Source organism: Hyperoodon ampullatus (assembly GCF_949752795.1).
Source record: "Hyperoodon ampullatus genome assembly, chromosome: 2".
Lineage (NCBI taxonomy): Eukaryota > Metazoa > Chordata > Mammalia > Artiodactyla > Ziphiidae > Hyperoodon > Hyperoodon ampullatus.
The window spans coordinates 167,593,301-167,612,610 of record NC_136915.1 but is presented as its reverse complement, the minus strand read 5'-3'; the positions used below and the strand labels follow the sequence as shown (position 1 = coordinate 167,612,610).

The 19,310-nt window shown below is 33.7% G+C and overlaps 1 protein-coding gene across 5 annotated transcripts in view; it reads left to right on the top strand.

Moving 5' to 3' along the window:
- Positions 1–19,310, top strand: part of SUCO (SUN domain containing ossification factor) — a gene marked incomplete at both ends in the record, with an annotated part of 72,796 nt that overhangs the window by 31,269 nt on the left and 22,217 nt on the right. For 4 of the 5 annotated variants that reach the window (XM_079697417.1, XM_079697413.1, XM_079697415.1 and 1 more), the window contains 7 exons: positions 330–397; positions 7,407–7,514; positions 9,284–9,389; positions 11,916–11,936; positions 12,139–12,194; positions 12,976–13,067; positions 13,883–13,948. In XM_079697417.1, the coding sequence (XP_079553543.1) occupies positions 330–397; positions 7,407–7,514; positions 9,284–9,389; positions 11,916–11,936; positions 12,139–12,194; positions 12,976–13,067; positions 13,883–13,948 (517 nt within the window). The remainder of the gene's footprint in view (positions 1–329; positions 398–7,406; positions 7,515–9,283; positions 9,390–11,915; positions 11,937–12,138; positions 12,195–12,975; positions 13,068–13,882; positions 13,949–19,310) is intronic. The other variant, XM_079697416.1, reaches the window with a different exon arrangement.

The window sequence follows — 19,310 nt, the reverse complement described above, 5'->3', positions numbered from 1 at the left end:
ATCCATTCACCTACTGAAGGACATACACTCTGTTTTTAAACTTTTAAAACCCGTGTGAAATTTACAGAAGGAAATAGCTAATAAAAAAATAATTTTTCCCCTATAGTAACAGACATTTAATTTTAAATGTCTTGTTATAAGGCTAACTTAGCACAGTATAGACAAAACTTGTAAATTTTAGCTACTTTTATGCTTTCTTCCCAAAGTGAATGTTTCAGAGTCTTAGGTGTAGTTTAAGATCTAAAAATATAGAAAACCTAGAAAGCTTGATAGTTGAAATAAATCTTTTTCTTTAAGTAATTTATTCCCTTCCCCCTTTCTAAAAATAGAGCACATCTGCTATTCTTATAGAAAATATGGATCTTTATATGTTGAATCCTTGCAGCACTAAAATATGGTAAGTAATATGAAATTTAATAAAGTATACTCTACATGTATTATATTAAGCTTTTATTTTGGGATTAGATTGATTTGTTCATATAGTCACTTAATAAGCATTTATGATTGGTTGGTGCTGGTACTGTACTTACCTTAGGTCCTGGGGTACAAAATTGAAGACAAAAATGCCTTTCCTTTTAAGAACGACATCACACAATAAAATTGACAGATCTAGTTCAACAGTTTTCAAGTGGTATAAAAAGTACTGCTGCAGAGGTATTATAGGAAAAGAGATGATATATAACTGCAGAAGAGGATGAGCTTGCTAGAAGAGGTAGTTCATGAGCTGAATCTTGAAGGATGAATTCCTTGAATTCATAGGAAGTCACAGATGAGGGAGGCAGAGATATTCAGGAACTATAAGAATAGGGGATAGCACTAAAAGGAGCATATTTATCTTCTGGGCAACTATAAGTAGAAGCAACCTGAAGAAGTCATTTTAGTGATTACAAGAATAGAGGTACAATTAATCATGGAAGATGAGACAGCAGAGTCAGTTTAGCAATAACCAGGCCATTCCATGCTACACATACCCAGCTTAAAAGTTTCTGAAGTTTATCTTAAAGACCGTGGAGGGTAGTGTTTGTTTTAAGGAAGGAAATGACATGACCTCACTGGCATTTTAGGAAGGCTTATCCTTAAAAGATGGCCTACAGCATAATGCAGTTGGAAGCAGGGAAACCAGTTAGGAACCTGTTGTCATAGCTCAGGTGAGAAATGAGGGCTTTAATTAAGACATTGGCAATTTGGATAAAGAAGAGAGGGGAATCTGAAAAATTTGTATAGCAGATAAAATTGACAGCTCTTGGTTAGAAATTGGATGTGAAGAAGAGAGAGGCATCTGTTAATCTCCCTTGATTTTGGCTTCCCTGCTTGGATCTATGATTCTGCCATTAACTAAGAATATAGGCAAAGGAACTGATTTATGTGGGAAATAAATTGATATACCAACAATTTTATTAGATTACTTGATTTCATTGATCAAAAGCAGCTGTTTTAAAAAAGAATTGAGGTAAATCACCACCATCAAATTGAGTAACTAATATATATGATATATATATATATACATTTTTTTAATTTAAAGAGAAACTCTTTAAAGATAATGCTTATTCTTTTCTACTTTTGGTTTTCACTCCTTTTGTTAATATACATATTTAAGTTCAGTTTGAAAATTAACACCAAGCTATTTAAGGGTATTAAGGGATAATATTAAAAAACTTAATTTTCTCATATGCCATTTGGTCTGGAAACTGAATTTGAGGAAATAGTTATCTGAGATCATAATCAAAATGTTATTTTTGGGCTTTTGTTTTTGTTGGTAAAAGCCCCTGTAGTCAGTAACAACTCAGTTTTTATGCTCTAAAATTTTGTATTTTAAGCAAAGACATGCTGGGATGAAGTTATATGAAGCAATCATTTTGTTTTATTCTGGTTTACAGAATAAGTGATCATAGCTACCCATTTGTATTTTAACGTTTTTGCAGACAGCATGTATTTGTGTATGTGTGTTTACTGTATATTTTACTTTTTGCTCATCCATTTATGCGTCTTTTCATTGTATAATTAAAGAACCTCAGAACACCTTTACTGATTTCACCTGATTTGATTGGGTTGACCCACCTAAGGTATAAGACCACACAGTCTCATTATAGCTTTATAAATCCTAATATCTGGTAGAATAGTTTATACCTCATCTTCAGATGTATCTTCACTATTTTTGTCCCTTTGTTTTTTCTTTTAAATTTTAGAATCATCTCATTGAATTCTAAAAAAAAAAAAAAAAAATCATGCTGGCATTTTTATTGAAATTGTATCGAATGTCTAGATGAATTTCAGGATAATTGACATTTTAGGATTTTGAGCCTTCTTGTTCATTTGATAGTTTGTCCATTTGTTCATTCATCAGTTTATTCCTTCTTTCATTCTTTCTATGTTTATTGAGCACCTGTTATGTGAGGTTGCTGATACTAGAAATAACATTGTTTCACAAATTAGGCTGAGATCCTAGAAAGGTGTCAATCCCTAATCACTAATGAGATTGAACATATTTTCATGCACCAGTTTTTCCTGTAAATAATGCTGCTATGAACATTGGGGTGCACGTATTGTATCTTTTCAAATTAATGTTCTCATTTTCTTCAGTTTTATACCCAGCAGTGGAATTGCTGGATCATTTGGTAGTTTTATTTTTAGTGTTTCAAAGAACCTCCATACTGTTTTACATAGTGGCTGCACCAATTTACAGTGTACTAGGGTTCCCGCCAACAGTGTACTAGGGTTCCCTTTTATCCACATCCTTGCCAACGTTTGTTATTTGTAGACTTTTCAGTGTTAGCCATTCTGACATATGTGAGGTGATATCTCATTGTGGTTTTGATTTGCATTTTTTGATGATTATCTATGTTGATCATTTTTCATGTGCCTGTTGGCCATCTGTATATCTTCTTGGAAAAATGTCTGTTCAAGTCTTCTGCCGATTTTTAACACATTTTTGACCAGAGACGTATTATGGCCACAGGCGTTAGTTTCTGCAAAAATCCCCCAGTCAGTAATGTGTTGGGCTTCCCTGGTGGCACAGTGGTTAAGAGTCCACCTGCCAATGCAGGGGACACGGGTTCGAGCCCTGGTCCGGGAAGATCCCACCTGCCACGGAGCAACTGAGCCCGTGCGCCACAACTACTGAGCCTGAGCTCTAGAGCCCATGCTCTGCAACAAGAGAAGCCACAGCAGTGAGAAGCCTGCGCACCACAACGAGGAGTAGCCCCCACTCACCACAACTAGAGAAAGCCCGCTCGCAGCAACAAAGACCCAACACAGCCAAAAAATAAAAATAAAAATAAATAAATAAAATAATGTGTTAAACTGGGTTCTTTGTTTTCTTTGATATTGAGTTGTATGAGTTGTTTATAAATTCTGGATATTAACCCCTTATCAGTCATCATTTGCAAATTTTTTCTCCCATTCAGTAGGTTGTCTTTTTGTTTTGTTGATGGTTTCCTTTGCTGTGCTAAAGCTTTTAAGTTTACTTTTGCTTTTATTTCTTTTGCCTTAGGAGACAGATCCAAAAAATAGTGCTATGATTTACGTCAGAGTGTTCTGCCTATGTTCTTTTCTAGGAGGTCTGTGGTTTCAGGTCTTACATTTAGGTCTTTAATCCATTTTGAGTTTACTTTTGTATATGGTGTGAGGAAATGTTCTGATCTCATTTTTTGTACATTTAGCTGTCCAGTTTTTCTGGCACCACTTATTGAAGAGACTGTCTTTTCTCCATTGTATATTCTTGTCTTCATTGTCATGGCTTAACTGAGCATAAGGACATGGGTTTATTTCTGGGCTCTCCATCCTGTTCCATTGATCTGTTGTCTGTTTTTGTGTCAGTACCATGCTGTTTTGATTACTGTTGGTTTGTAGTATAATCTGAAGTCAGGGAGCATGATATCTCCAGCTTTGTTCGTTTTTCTCAAGATTCGATGTTCTAAATTAGGAACTCAACTGTAAAACCTTCCAGGCCTCTGGGAAGATGTTAATTTTAAATTAAATTAAGTATGTGATTTCAAAAATAAATATTTAGTACAGTCACATGGCTCAAACCCAAAAAGGTATTTAAAAGAGGTAGGGGAGTTACAGTGAGAAATATACTTCCAATCTGTCATCTATCTTCTTATTCAGTGTTAAATTTTTAGGTATCTTTTTAGTTTCTTTATGCAAAAAATTAGAGATTTTTATTTATCTCTCACTTTTCACAGTAGCATATTATACTTACTATCTCACCTTGAATTAAGTTTTAACTTAAAAATATCTGGTCATGTTTCTGTTTCACTCATATAAAACTTTCTCTTTTTTTTTGATAGCTGCATGAAAATCCATTATATGATTGTACCAAGATTTAACTAGTCTTCTGTTGATGGTATTTGGGTTGTTTATAATCTTTTGCCATGACAGCCAGTTATTATAAATAAGCTTGTGCATGCACTGTTTTATACTTGTGTGAATAGATGGGAAATTTTAAAAATTATATTTAAAAGAAATAATTATGAGACTATATAGATTTTCTATTTCTTCTTGAGTTAGTTTTGGTAAATTACATTTTTCTAGGAATTTGTCTTTAATACATTTTGAAAGTTTTTGTAAGAAAGCTGTTTATGGTATTCTCTTATTGTTTAAAGATCTTTTCTTTGTAGCTTTGCAGTATAGTCTGAAGTCAGGGAATGTGATTCTACCAGCTCTGTTCTTTCTCAAGATTGTTTTGGCTATTTGGGGTATTTTGTGTTTCCATATAAGTTTTAAAGTTATGTGTTCTAGTTTTGTGAAAAACGCCATTGGATTGCATTGAATTTGTGGATTGCCTTGGGTAGTATGTTTATATCATCTAAATTTTGACACATGGTATTTTATCAAACTATTCTTATGTTTAGATCTGCTACTTTACTGATCTTTTAAAATTCCTGACCTATAAATAATTAAGGGAAGTATGTTGAAATTAGATTTGTCAGCTTTTTATGTAGTTCTATTAATTTACAAACAGTGTTGTCTGCCTCTAAGAAAATAGAAAAGATGAGGCGGTAAGATAAGAAAGCATTTTAAAATCAACTTTCATGTGGAATAATTACATATGTACTAATGTTTTATGAGTCTGTTAGTTTCATACAAGTTTTAGAATTGTTAAATCTGCTTGGTGAATTGACTCTTTACACCTGGAAATACATTTGTCCAAAAGTTTATTTTAACTGTTAGTAATATAGCTCCTGTCTTCTTAGAAATTGAGAACACTGTATGCAAAAAAAGGAGGTAGAGGAGAATTTGCTTTTTCTTCTTAGTGCTCTTTTAGATTTATTTTCTCCATTGTAAATAAAAAGCAAAGTCTTGAGTCTGATTTTCTTTAGTTTCCTCTCCCCAGGGTGTTGTGGTGGTATGGACAATGTTTAGGCTTTGGAGCCAGATAGATGTTTGTTTTGACTTTTAGCTTTACTATGTATTGGCTAAATGACTATTAGTTAGGCCTCTTGATTCTGCTGCTTTAACAGAGACCAGATAACTGTGGTCTAAAAAAGATAGATATTTAATTTTCTCTGACATAAAAACCTCAAGCTGGTAGGTGGTGCAGGGAACAGAGAACAATTAAAGGACCCACACACCTTCTGTCATGTTTTTCTACCACCCCTGAGATGTTGTCTCTGCCTGCATTGCTGAGATGATTTCCTACCACATCCTCATTCTAGCCTGCAAGGTAGGAAAAAGCAAATGGAGAGGTAGCAGCTTCTTTTAAAGGCTTGACCTGGAAGTTGCACTGGACATGCCGCTCACATCCCATGACCCATAACTAAGCAACATTGCCAAGACTGGGAAAAACAGTCTTTGATGGGTGGCTGTATGCTTGGCTACATCTTTGGGAGCGGGGGGGACAGGTTCTGTTACTAAAAAGGCAGAAGGGAAAAATGTGAAGTAACCAATTAGTGATTATTGAATGGTTCTATAAAATGGCGATAGTGTCCTATGCAGTTTGGTTGTAAGAATTAAATCAAAGGATGGCTATGAATCATCTACCATGGTATCTGACCCAGAGTAAGCATTCAGCTAATGTTCGTTTCCTTTTTTTCATGAGCTTTTCTCTGAATCATGGCTGTTTTTACCATCTCCTGGAACTCAGTTCTGTTGCTTTCCAGGATTAACACCATGTTAATTTCAATGCCTTTATTTAACATTTAATTGTCAGTGTATGTAATCTCATTTGATATAATAATTAGTTTATTAAAGTATTGGAGTGCTAGATGTCATGAGTATTTCTTTTCCCTAAATGCCATGCTGTATGCAGTTTTATTTTACACGTGTAGAACCATACTTTTAATTTTTTCCTAAACAGCAATATTTTGTGGCATCTTTTCCATGTCCATAAATATATATATATATATATATATCTCAAGTATCATTTTTTCAAAAATTTCGTACACATGATTTCATATAATCCCATAATAACCCTTTTTTTCCCCTTCCCTACCCCTATTTCCCCTCCTCCTTTCCCTCTCCCCACTGGTAACCACTAGTTTGTTCTCTATATCTGTTGAGTCTGCTTCTTTTTTGTTTTATTTACTAGTTTGTTGTATTTTTAAAAACAGCTTTATTGAGGAATAATTGGCATAAAAAACTGCATGTAAAATAAATTGTGAAATGTTAAAGTGTACGATTTGATAAGTTTTGACATTTATACATCTATGAAACCATCACCACAATGAAGATAACAAGCATGTCTATCTCCCCCAAAAGTCCTCATGCCTCTTTATAATTCTTCCCTCCCAGCCTTAACCCCATAGCAATTAAAGATCTGTTTTCTATCACTATACATTAGTTTATATTTTCTAGATTTTTATGTAAATGGAATGTATAGTTTTTAGTACCATTTTTAATAGCTGTTTGGTATTTCATTGTCTGGGTGGGGCCATAATTTGTTAATCAATGCTCTGTGCTAAACATTTAGGTTGACTTTCCCCCCCTGCTCTTATAAACTGTGCTTTGTTATATTTATTAAGATGTATATTTAAGGGTGATCATTTGGAGACGTGTACCCATAGATTAAATTTCTAAAAGTATATTGCTGAATCAAAGGCTATGGTACCTTTTGAGACAATATGGCCAAACTGCCCACTAAACTGGTCAGGTTACACTCTTACTAGCTGTTCTTAGTCAAGTCATTCCTTCTCCAAGAATGAGGTTTGTCATTAGAAAAGAATCTTCTAAAAAAATATTATAGGACAAAATCAGTATCTTTTTTTTTCCCACTAATGATATGCTTGGGAAATACTTAAGGGTGTTCCTTATTTATAACCAAGGTTGCAGATCCTCTTCCTTGCTTACATTTTTTTAATGAGTAACTTCATGGAGGTCTAGTTTATGTAAGCTGTTAATGTCATGTTTAATATGAACTGTTATTTTGGTTGGTTTATCTAAATAATTGTCTTGTCTTCTTTTTAAAGGTTTGTTATTGAGCTCTGTGAACCAATTCAAGTAAAACAGTTTGATATTGCAAATTATGAATTATTTTCTTCTACTCCTAAAGACTTTCTGGTTTCTATCAGTGACAGGTAAATTCTAAAGCTGGTTTCTACAGAGTTTATATTGGATTTTCAGAATAAAAATTTAAAAACAGGTCACATTTTAAAACTTATTTTATTTTTTATTTTAATCAACTTGTATCAATTTGTAAGAACAGTAGTAATACTATTGTAGGAAAGGCACTTGTTAGTTTACTTTCATTAACTTATATAGTGCTTGTAACAACCCTCTGATATTATTCCCTTATGAGATGAGGAAACAGACAAGGAGAGATTAAGTACCTTGCCTAGATCACATGACTTGTGACTTGGACAACCAAGATTCAAATGTAGATCTGTATGACTTTAAAGTCCTTATTTTTAATATATTATGCCCTATTGCTTTCAGATATTTCTTTAAAAAGTTATTAAAAACATACATGAGCATTTTATATCATGAGGTATATTTTTGTTAAAGTATATTTTAAAAACTTTGTTATATACGTGTGATTATAAGAGAAATAAACATACGTTTTAAGGAATTTGATAGAGAGCCCCAATCCTGTCAACCATAGATAACTGTATTAGCATTTTAATATATTCTTTCCAGTCTTTTCTACACAGTTATTCTACCAAAAAAGTCAGTTTTTAATGCTTACATCTTGAGAATATCCTTTTGTGTTTTAAACACATCATTTTTAATGAATACTTGATATTTTCCTCCCAGTGGAGGTGTTTATTCCTTCCATAAATCCTTTTTGAGTGCCCATAATATACCATGTAGGATGCTGGGTTTTTTTTTTGCGATACACAGGCCTCTCACTGTTGTGGCCTCTCCCGTTGTGGAGCACAGGCTCCGGACGCGCAGGCCCAGTGGCCATGGCTCTCGGGCCCAGCCGCTCCGTGGCATGTGGGATCTTCCTGGACCGGGGCACGAACCCGTGTCCCCTGCATCGGCAGGTGGACTCTCAACCACTGTGCCACCAGGGAAGCCCAGGATGCTGTTTTTTATTTACCTTTCTTTTATCATTGATCATTAAGGGTTTTCTGTGGTGCTTTTTTCTCCCACCCTACACTTAGCATTGCCTATATGCAGTTTTTGAAATGAATTCTCAAGATCTCTCCTTCATTTTTCTTTTACTAATCTTGCTCAAATCATTTCCTTTTCTCTAAGCTGTAATTTTCTTATATGTCAAATGAATATTCAGCTTTCACAACTAAAGTGTTTTTTTTTTATGTGATGAGAGAACACTCGTTACTTGAGGGATTCTTTAAATGCTGTAGTAAACAAAAATAATAGTTTTGGGCTATTACATTAGATGTCCTTTTAAAGGGGGAAAAGCTATATAAGAGCTGTGAAATTCAAATATTATAGTAAAGGATTTTTTCCTTTTCCACCAGTACTTATACTTCATATCATCACACACTTATCGGTACATGAAGAGTAGTACCTCTTTCTTCCAAAACAATCTCTTGGCTACTTTCTGTTTTAAAACCTCCAGTTTACTTGGAAGCCCTCCCAAACCCCAAGAAGCAGTCCTGGTCCTACTTTTGTCTTCCTCTGTCTTCTATTTGATAATGGTGTAATTTTTCAAGACCATCTTTCCTCATAAGGAGGAACCTGTCAGAGTTTAACTGGAAGAGAAAAATGTATTTATTCAACTCGGTGCTTAACTCATATTTAAACTATGTTAAGTAAGTGTGTTTACCTGGAGAGGGGAAAAATAATGCATAGGATCTCTTTTGAAAATGTGATGGAACCTCTCAATATGTGATTTATGATTTTCTAAAAAGGAATATTTATATTTTATATTTTCTAGGTACCCCACAAATAAATGGATTAAGCTGGGTACTTTCCATGGTAGAGATGAGAGGAATGTCCAGAGTTTCCCTTTAGATGAACAGATGTATGCAAAATATGTGAAGGTATGTTTATATTTGCAGAACTATGTTCTATAGTGAAACATATCTGTTATTCATACTTTGTACCTCACCTGTTTAGAAATAAGAAAAGAGGAAATTTACTGCAATATTCCTTTTAATAAAACAGTTCTTACTTGGATATATTATTTTATGGGACAAATACTAATAAAGTCCCTTTTGTATAACTGGAAACCTAGGCTGGTTTTTTGATATCTGTGGCTCTGATGAAATTCCAAATTATAACTTGTAATATTTTTGGAGTCTTGATATAAAATGTCATCTTTATAGTATTATATTTATTTATATTTTAAAACCCAAATCAGTCACTGCAGTCTTTAAAGCTGTTCCGATTATTAGAATCTAAGATCATTTCCATTTTCATATCTAGTTATTTATCATTATAGCTTTTTGCCTTTTGTATACTCAAGTGAAATATTATGTCTAAGTAACAATTTCAAATAAAGTTTTAACCATTTAAATTCCTGCTGCAACCTAAATGTCCATCAACAGAGGAATGGATAAAGAAATTGTAGTACATATATACGAAGGAATATTACTCAGCCATAAAAAAGAATGAAATAATGCCATTTGCAGCAACATGGGTGGACCTCCAGATTGTTACACTGAATGAAATAAGTCAGACAGAGAAAGATAAATATCATATGATATCACTTATATGTGGAATCTAAAAAAAAATGGTACAGGTGAACTTATTTACAAAACAAATGCTACAAATGAACTTATTTACAAAACAGAAACAAAACACAAACTTTTGGTTACTGAGGAGAAAGTGGAGGGTGGGGGGAGGGAAAAATTGGGAGACTGGAATTGACACATATACATTACTATATATAAAATAGATAACTAATAAGGACCTACTGTATAGCATAGGGAAACTCTTCTGTAATACTCTGTAATGACCGATATGGGAAAAGAATCTAAAAAAGAATGGATGTATGTATAACTGATAACACTTTGCTGTACAGCAGAAAGTAACGCAACATTGTAAATCAACTATACTCTAATAAAAATCAAAAATAAATAAATAAATTCCTGCTGCTTCCTCCCCCAATGTAGAGGTGGAATTATCTACCAAAGTAGAATTAATCACTCTTGAATTGAATTTAGACAAAATATGGGAATTTCTTACTCCTCTTATTTCTTCCTTTTTTTCTTTAAAATAATACAACCATACCTTAAAGTACAACTGTGTTAATAATAAGACCTTTTGGAATGACAGCAGCTCTAATTTTCTTTCTAATCTTTTCTTCTTTAAATGTGAAAACTTATAGCTACCTACTTGTCTTTTGGGATTTTACTGTCTATGTCTTTTTTAAGCATGTATTAAATTGGCTTCTGTAAATGGGTAAACTTGTAGTATTCCTAGTCTCCATATAAAAATGTTTTTATAAAAATGCTGTTTTTAAAGTACAGTTGATATTCTTGGTTAATGATTCAGCTGTGTTCAGAAAAGTTAAAGGTACATTTTCAGTTTCTTTTAAAGTGAATAGTGAAACAGTTGTTTAATGACTTTTTTATATAGCACAGTTTCTACACTGTGATGAGGAAAAAAAATGTTAAAAATAATTTGGCAGGTGATAACAAGTGTACCTAATTTTATAATTAAGACAACTGACATATTATGAAATAGTTCCAAGAATCATTCTTTATATCACCTACTTTGTTAATAATGGAAAAACATTTTATTGGTGATACAAAAAATGCCACATAAAACTCCCTACTTTGTCCTTTTTATGATGGGAGACTATAGCACATTTTGATGATTGGTTTTCCTAAAAGCCCTTTTTGGTAGAATTAAGTCTGAAAGCAAAAAATATTTACTTCTGATTCTCTTTTATACTGATAAATGTTATATAAGTTTACCTGGGTTTTCCTCATCCCAAAAGAACTAAATCCAGATTTGCAAAATACTTTTTAATAATTTATATTTTAAAAATATATTGATAAATATCTTCTACTTCTGTAAGTTATACTTGAAATAGCATAGTATATCAAAAATTCATGCTTTCCCTAAAACAATTTGTATACAGTACTGTGCAAGAATAAATATTTCATATTATGCTAGTTAATTCTTTTATCAATATGAATGTTCATAGATATGTGTAGCTGCATATGTATCAATATATAAATTCATATGTGGGTATATACATGATAACATGTCTATAATATTTAAAGTAATATAAGACAGGTTATTTCTAGATACTCTTTACTAATTACTTTTAGAATGCTTTCATATCTAATGGATAAATAAAACAGCAGCAATGAATTTTAGATTAAAGTTAATTTATTTCATTACAGTTAGACTATACTTTCTAGTTGTGTTGGTAAAAATTTAAATCATTGCTTTGGTTTCTGCAAAGAAATAAGAGTACTACAATGTTATCCATCACAGTACATTGCTTTCTATTCCTTAATTATACAATAATTTACAAATATTAAATGTTGCTTATGGTATGTTATCCAGACTTTGGAACTGATTTCTTTTTCTTTTCCTTTCTCTTGCTTCAGATGTTCATCAAGTACATAAAGGTTAGCAACCTTCTCTTTTGCAATATTGAATAACAGGGCGTGGCATATTATTCATGGCAAAGAGCAAAACTTTACAAGTATTGATTTTTGGGGAAATGAGGACTTTATTTTTAGAAATATTATAATGAAAAAATGAATATATTGTTAGATAATCTCACATGCACTGTACTGGCTTCCCATTTCATGTGCTTTTATTCTTTAGGTGGAGTTGGTATCACATTTTGGATCAGAGCACTTTTGTCCATTAAGCCTTATAAGGTAATACAGAATAAAAAAATTTACTGAGTGGTTTAAAAAGAAAAAAAGGGTTACATAAAAATCCCACTATATTTAAAGTAAAGAAATAATGTTCTACTATGTGAAGATAACACCATAGAAATATAAGCTACTGGGCCTCCCTGGTGGCGCAGTGGTTGAGAGTCCGCCTGCTGATGCAGGGGATGCGGGTTCGTGCCCCGGTCTGGGAGGATCCCATATGCCGCGGAGCGGCTGGGCCCGTGAGCCATGGCCGCTGAGCCTGCGCATCCAGAGCCTGTGCTCCGCAACGGGAGAGGCCACAACAGTGAGAGGCCCGCGTACCGCCAAAAAAAAAAAACAAAAAAAAAAAAAAACAAAACAAAAAAAAAAAAAAACAAAAAAAAAAAAGAAATATAAGCTACTAAAAAAAAAAGAAAAAAAGAAATATAAGCTACTATACCTTTCTTACTCTTGAATACCGTTTAGAAAAATGTAAAAATTTCCTTTAAGAAAAAAGAAACTTCATTTTATGTGTTCCATTTAGCTTGCTTGATAAGATGACAATATATGGAAACATTTTAGACCAATACAAAACTTAGTTATTGTATTTTTAAATGCCTTAAATAGATTAACATTTTAATGGGAACAGTGGATTGAGAAACAGTGGTTATTATTTTTGAGTCCAGAAGTTAATGGCCCTCAAAACATAACCAAAGTTATTATATTTTGTCATTTATTATGAAGAGATGAGTCTTAACAACTGTTTAGTTTTGAAAGACTTTAATGAAATTGTTGTTAATAGGGTATTTGGCACTAGCATGGTGGAAGAATATGAAGAGATTGCTGATTCCCAGTACCAGTCAGAACGTCAAGAACTATTTGATGAGGACTATGGTAAGTGACTTTAAAACAGTGACTATTTATGTATTATTTTTTGCTTTTTGAAATCTAATGGTAATGGGTAAATGTAGGTCACTTTAAAAAATCAATGTGGTGGTTGTCTTTAGTTTTTTCCTTGTTTTTAACCCTAGTAACTAATTTTTTCTTAAACCTATTTTCTAAAATAATTTTCTGCTTTGTAAATTGAGCTGTTTTCCAAGCTTATCAATCAGTTATTTGTGACTGGAACTCCGTTCCATAACATCAGTGCTATAAATTATGGTTATATCCCTGTGCCAGCCCCAAAAACCTGTTACTCATAAGGCAACTGAAATAGTAGACTTGAAAATTAATTTCTTTGATTTGCCTTTAGCCTCAGAGCAAGCATATTGAGGCCTGAGTTTTTGAGAAACTCCCATGAACCTGCAGAGGTCAGAGAAGGTTTTATGATACCCTCCATTTCTACTTTATCCAGTTCTTGTTTTAAGATGTCTTAAACTGTAGTCTGAAAAATCTAATTTTTCCCTTCCCTAGTTTTCCCATAAGTGAAAGACATTTACTAAGGGTTGGTAAACTACATTGAAAGCTTGAATAAAAGTCTTATAAATGTGATTAAAATTTTGGTAAGCAGTAGAAATATTTTCCTTGGTTTATATCTGTTTGATAAATGGCTTGTGAATTTAATTTTCTTTTTGTGAATGTGTTTTAGATGTATAATAAAAATTATGAAATTGTTTTAAATGTCAGCTGACTGACGGGATATAATTTGAGCTTTTAAACATATTGGAGATAGTTCTTAGCATAAGTACCTTCATTTTCTCTTTGAACAGATTACCCACTGGATTATAATACTGGGGAGGATAAATCCTCAAAAAATCTTCTTGGTTCTGCTACAAGTGAGTATTTTGGGTTTTGTTAGTCACTAAAATTAAAGTGTTTCTCAACTTTTTTTTCCTGGCATATGTGAACATTTTGTTGTGGTATAGTTTAGGGGGCTCCTACTCTCCCAGTGTTAAACTTTGAGTTGAAATCAAAGAAAATACTTTTGAAAAGTATTTCCATGGAAATAAAATAGGAAGAATATATGAAAACAAGAGAGGGGAAAATGCAAGCACAAGTTGGTTCTTCTACTAAAATTAAGCAGTTACATTTTTAGGCAAATTCCTTACAATGAAGAATGGGCTATGAATTTACTTGGAGAAAGAATTATTAAAGAAGTCCTAGACCATATGAGTAAGAGCATCTGGGTAATCATACTGGATGGGAAAGGAATTAGTTTTAGAGGTGGTACTCATCAATGAAATCCTACCAAATGAGGATTTGTTAATGTATGGGTATGGTTAGTTTCCTACTTAATTATAAAACATAAAGCCTGTTTCTTATTCATAATAATGATGATTCCCAACCAGTAACAATAATAGCAATAACAATATACTCTTTGTAAACTAAAAAAAACAGTGACTAACATACTAGTTGTTTAATTTCTTGTCATGCCAACCTATTATCCGAACTTAGTGGTAGGCTAACTAAGTAGACTCCTTGAAAGACCATTACTGACTAACACTTTAGTTTTACTGTTTGAATGCAGGTAGGTATATTTTATGTTTGTTATCTTTGGTTATTCCTGAAGAATATGGAACTTACTGGAAGGAGTTTTCTTTTTATTTGGAGATTAATAATTGAATTTAATGAAAGTAAGTCTTAGTAAAATAGAAAACTATTTGTGCATTTCTCTTCTAGTGAGTTGAATTGCTTGAATCCCAATCTCACTGTACATTGTCCTTATAGCTTTTTAAGATACTCAACCAGTAGTACATATACTTTAGGTAGATATTTGGGTGGCTACAGTATATGGAGTTGAGTCACTTCTCTTTCTTTTCATCTTTTTTTCCCTTTCTTCCCTTCACGTCCTCTTCCTCTCCATAGAAGACTATAGATTTCAGTGGACTTTTTAGGGAATAGAAAGAAGAGTGTTAAAAATACCTGCATAAAGGGAATGCTTTTATGTACTATTTAGCCTTGTTACAGATTAGCTCAATATATTTTGTTTTACTCTATTGCTAGTCAACTGACATTTTAGATATTATAGACTACTTTTAAGTAGGTTCCTTAGCTCTATCTAGCTGATGATAGCATTAAAACAGGTGCCTCATTCACTGCTGTGGGGTATAGTTTTTTAGGAGTGAAAAAATGATGCTATTTTATTTATCTGGATATTAATATTATTGTTCATGTCCTTAAATTTGTAATAAAAAACTCTATGTTATATAATAGTCATCATATCATAGCTCAGTAATGCTGACTTAGCTGTGAGGAGGAATTATTATTTTATGGGGTCAGAAAATAGCCCCAGACTAAAAGCTCTCTAGTATCCAATGGTTACTGGGAAGGAAGAGGCACCTTCCAGAAGTAATGACTTAGAAGTTTTAGATAAGGGAAAACTGTTGATATTCTTGCTTTCTTTTTCTATCTTCCTATGGGATTAACTCCAAGACACCATTAAAACGTTTTTAGTGGAGGACATTTCCCTATTTGTAATCACTTCTCTGACTAATGTATTATTTTAATTAATGAGACATAGAGTGTTTTTAGATCCTACTCTTTGGATCTTTTTCCTTGGAGGTGTGTTTCTTGGTAACACATCATTTTTCTTTTCTGTGGCTTTCTAGAAGGACAGTCCATTTACCTTCCAGCGTTCTAGATGTTAAAAGATTTTATGTAGTGAGACAAGATGGGTGGGAGGATGTCAGCTGAGCCTAAGCATGAAAAATGGGGTTTAAAAAGATCTCTATTTCTTGAAGTTTCAGAACAAGAGACGCAGTAGTAACTGAGTGATAAGACTGCTGTCATAAAGTTTATAGGCATGACCTAACACTGCTGCCTTCTATACCTGTATCCTTCTAGTTTTCTCTGAACAGTCTAGGACTGGTTTTGAGCCTGACCTAGTTACTGCCTCCAATGTAGTATAACTTTAAGGCGTAAATAACAATGTGGAATCAGGCCAAAGAGCTAGTCTCTGGCACTGGAATGTCTGAATTTGACTATAATCATCACCACTTTCTAAATTAGCTTGAAATTGGCCAATTTTGCACCTAATTTATTTTCAGTATTTATGTGATGTCTCCAAAACAGGATCCTGTGGCTTTAATCTAAAGAGAAACTCTTTTTTTCTTTTTGTTGTTGAGCAATTAGTAGTTGTAGGAAATATACGTCACTAGAGTATGTTGCTTCTGATGGGACTTGGTTGTCAAAGAGCATGCATGCTGCATATTTAGACATTGTTGATATTACATAATTTACTGAACTGCCAGAAAGGGAGAAACTACTATTTTAGAGCAGCATTCTTGGCTTTTACATATGCCAGTTCTGGCAACTCTTCTGCCTGAATCTTTTTTTTTTTTTTTTTGCGGTATGCGGGCCTCTCACCGTTGTGGCCTCTCCCGTTGCGGAGCACAGGCTCCAGACGCGCAGGCTCAGCGGCCATGGCTCACGGGCCCAGCCGCAACGCGGCATGTGGGATCTTCCCAGACCGGGGCACGAACCCGTGTCCCCTGCATCGGCAGGTGGACTCTCAACCACTGCGCCACCAGGGAAGCCCCTGCCTGAATCTTTCGTTTACATTCTTGAACCAGAACATTTAAATATTTTATATCACCAGAAATTCTTTGTATCACTCTGCTCTACTTGTGCTTGGTCATGTGGATCTTCCTGATCACTCTCTACTTTGATATTCTTGCAAGTCTGCCTTTACTCCTATATATGGTCTGCATTTTATTAGAATCATCAGATTTGCTAAAGTCCAGGCTTCTGTTTCTGTTTCTGTATATGTTTAAGACAAAGTGTAGTTTTTGTTTTAAGTCAGAGTATTTTTTATATTTTAAGGTCCTAGAAGGAAAAGAGAATGAAGGTAGGCATGCTCAATACACATGGGAGGAAGTAGTTTTTTCATTGGTTTGTCTTGTGTTGTAGCATAGGCAGTTTGTTTTCTGTCTCAAAAAGAGCCATTGGTGTGCTGGAGACTGAGTATAACATACTGATATTTGGTCCCTAGGAGAATTTTATCCCTAAAGGAATGGGATGGGATGAATAGTTGCCCAACTCAAAGAGAAAGGAGTTGGCTAATCCATGAAAAATTAAGAACGGGTATCTTGTTTGGCACTATATTGCAAATTATACTTTTACCCTTTAGCCTTTCTGAAGGCTTTTTAGTGGCCAGATTATCGTCATGACAAGCAGTCACATGTTCGGATGCAAAGTGAGAATGGTTAAGAAAATTCACAAAGCTGCTTTCTCTCAAAAGACAAAAGCAAAAGATTGTATTTGTCATTGTTCTGTGAACATAGCAAGATTCTTTCTTACAAGTTAGATGGACTGAGAAAGAAGAAATTTGCCAGATTTTGCTTTTGTTATCAAGTGGCCCCCTGAAATGATGATAATAATGTTTTAAAATGAAGGGTAGCATAAATCTTCCTTATTGTAGGTACTAGTATTAAAATTTAGGTTAAAAAGTAATACTCTGGGCCTTCCTGGTGGCGCAGTGGTTGAGAGTCCGCCTGCCAATGCAGGGGATGCGGGTTCGTGCCCCGGTCCGGGAGGATCCCATATGCCGCGTAGCAGCTGGGCCCATGAGCTGTGGCCACTGAGCCTGCGCGTCCGGAGCCTGTGCTCCGCAACGGGAGAGGCCACAACAGTGAGAGGCCCGCGTACCGCAAAAAAAAAAAAAAAAAAAGTAATACTCTGAAGCTTCTTTCTCTACACCGATTAATAGATAACATTTTTTTAATTGTTAATAATAATACCAGAAAATTTTAATGCAGAAGATTTGAAATCTGTGGTAAGATTGCCCTTTGAAGCAGGGACTTAGAATATAGACTTGGTTACAAAATTTGGGTTCTGTGAAGCCATCAGTTTTGACTGAACTTCAGCTGTCAGGCTAAGTAGAGGATCACATACTACTATTGCAGTATTGGGTGACATTAAAATTGTATTTATGAGGAAATAACAGAGTTTCCTTTGCTACTTTATCTTGGTTTGTAAGAAAATAGAGTTTCCATTTCTGTTTTTATCTCATGCTGAGGCATCTCTTTAGCCTAAGATCCGAGACTGCTTCTCTGTTTAACAATTTGCCAGGTCAAAGGGCAAGGTTGACCTGTAATCTTAGATATATAAAAAGCAAATATAAAGCTTTTGTGTGTCAAACTGATGATTGGAAACAAAGTACCACTGCTTGTTGTCTTTCAGAATATAGAATCATAGTTAATGTAAAGATTAAAATTAATAACTGTCTACCAGATATCACTTTTAATAGTCTAAAATATACTATTTTTACCTGCCATAAAGCATATCTTTACAGTGTCAGCGCCAGGTGACAGTGCTTGGCTTGTTCCCAGCCTTCCTGATATGCTAGCTTTTCCTTCTTTAGATCCTTTTGTACTTCTCACATCTATGGTTTTCATGAAAGTGTGATGAAAACTCTATGGATCTCTTTTAGGAAAGGAAACGAAAATGGAAAAAACTGATGAGGCTTAATATGTAGCCCCTGCCAGATCTTAGTATTTTAATAGGATAAATACCTGGTGAATTAAATTCTAATAGAATTTCAGAGATTAGATTGGAGTTGGAAGTTAATTTCCCTTGAAATTACATTATATTACTAGAAGGAAGTCTTCTGTTCCCAGCCAGCTAAGTTTTATGACTTTGACTTTCAATTCATCTGCCCTTGCCCATACTCATTCAGTTCACTAAAGAATTTATGTCATTTATTGGCCATAAAACATTGTTAAAAGTCATCAAATACATGATTCTATGCAGTGTCATTTTGGATTTAAGCATATTACCTAGATATTTTAGTTGAAAATAAAGTCTTTCTGCTGCCCTTTGGATAATAATCTTCCCATTTCATTTATTTTTACCTATGATAGTCACATGTTTAGGAAAAACTTTTATTTCTTCAGGCTTTTTTGTTTTTGATTTAGACTGTAGAACCCCTTTCTAAAGAAAAAAAGACTTTTCTATAAAATACAAATTTTGGTTGTCACATTTCTTTCCTATCTCAGTACAGGCTATATGATGAATTATACTTGAATTTTATAATATGCTGAAGGTAGTGTTTGCTAAAAGGTTTGGGGAAGTTTTACAAAAAAGTATAATTAAATTTTAAAATCCTTCTGAACATAAAAATTCAGATTCATGCTTAATACTTTTTGCCTGAAATTTGTGTCCTATATTGGACTTACATAGTAAGGCGAGCAAAAAGGT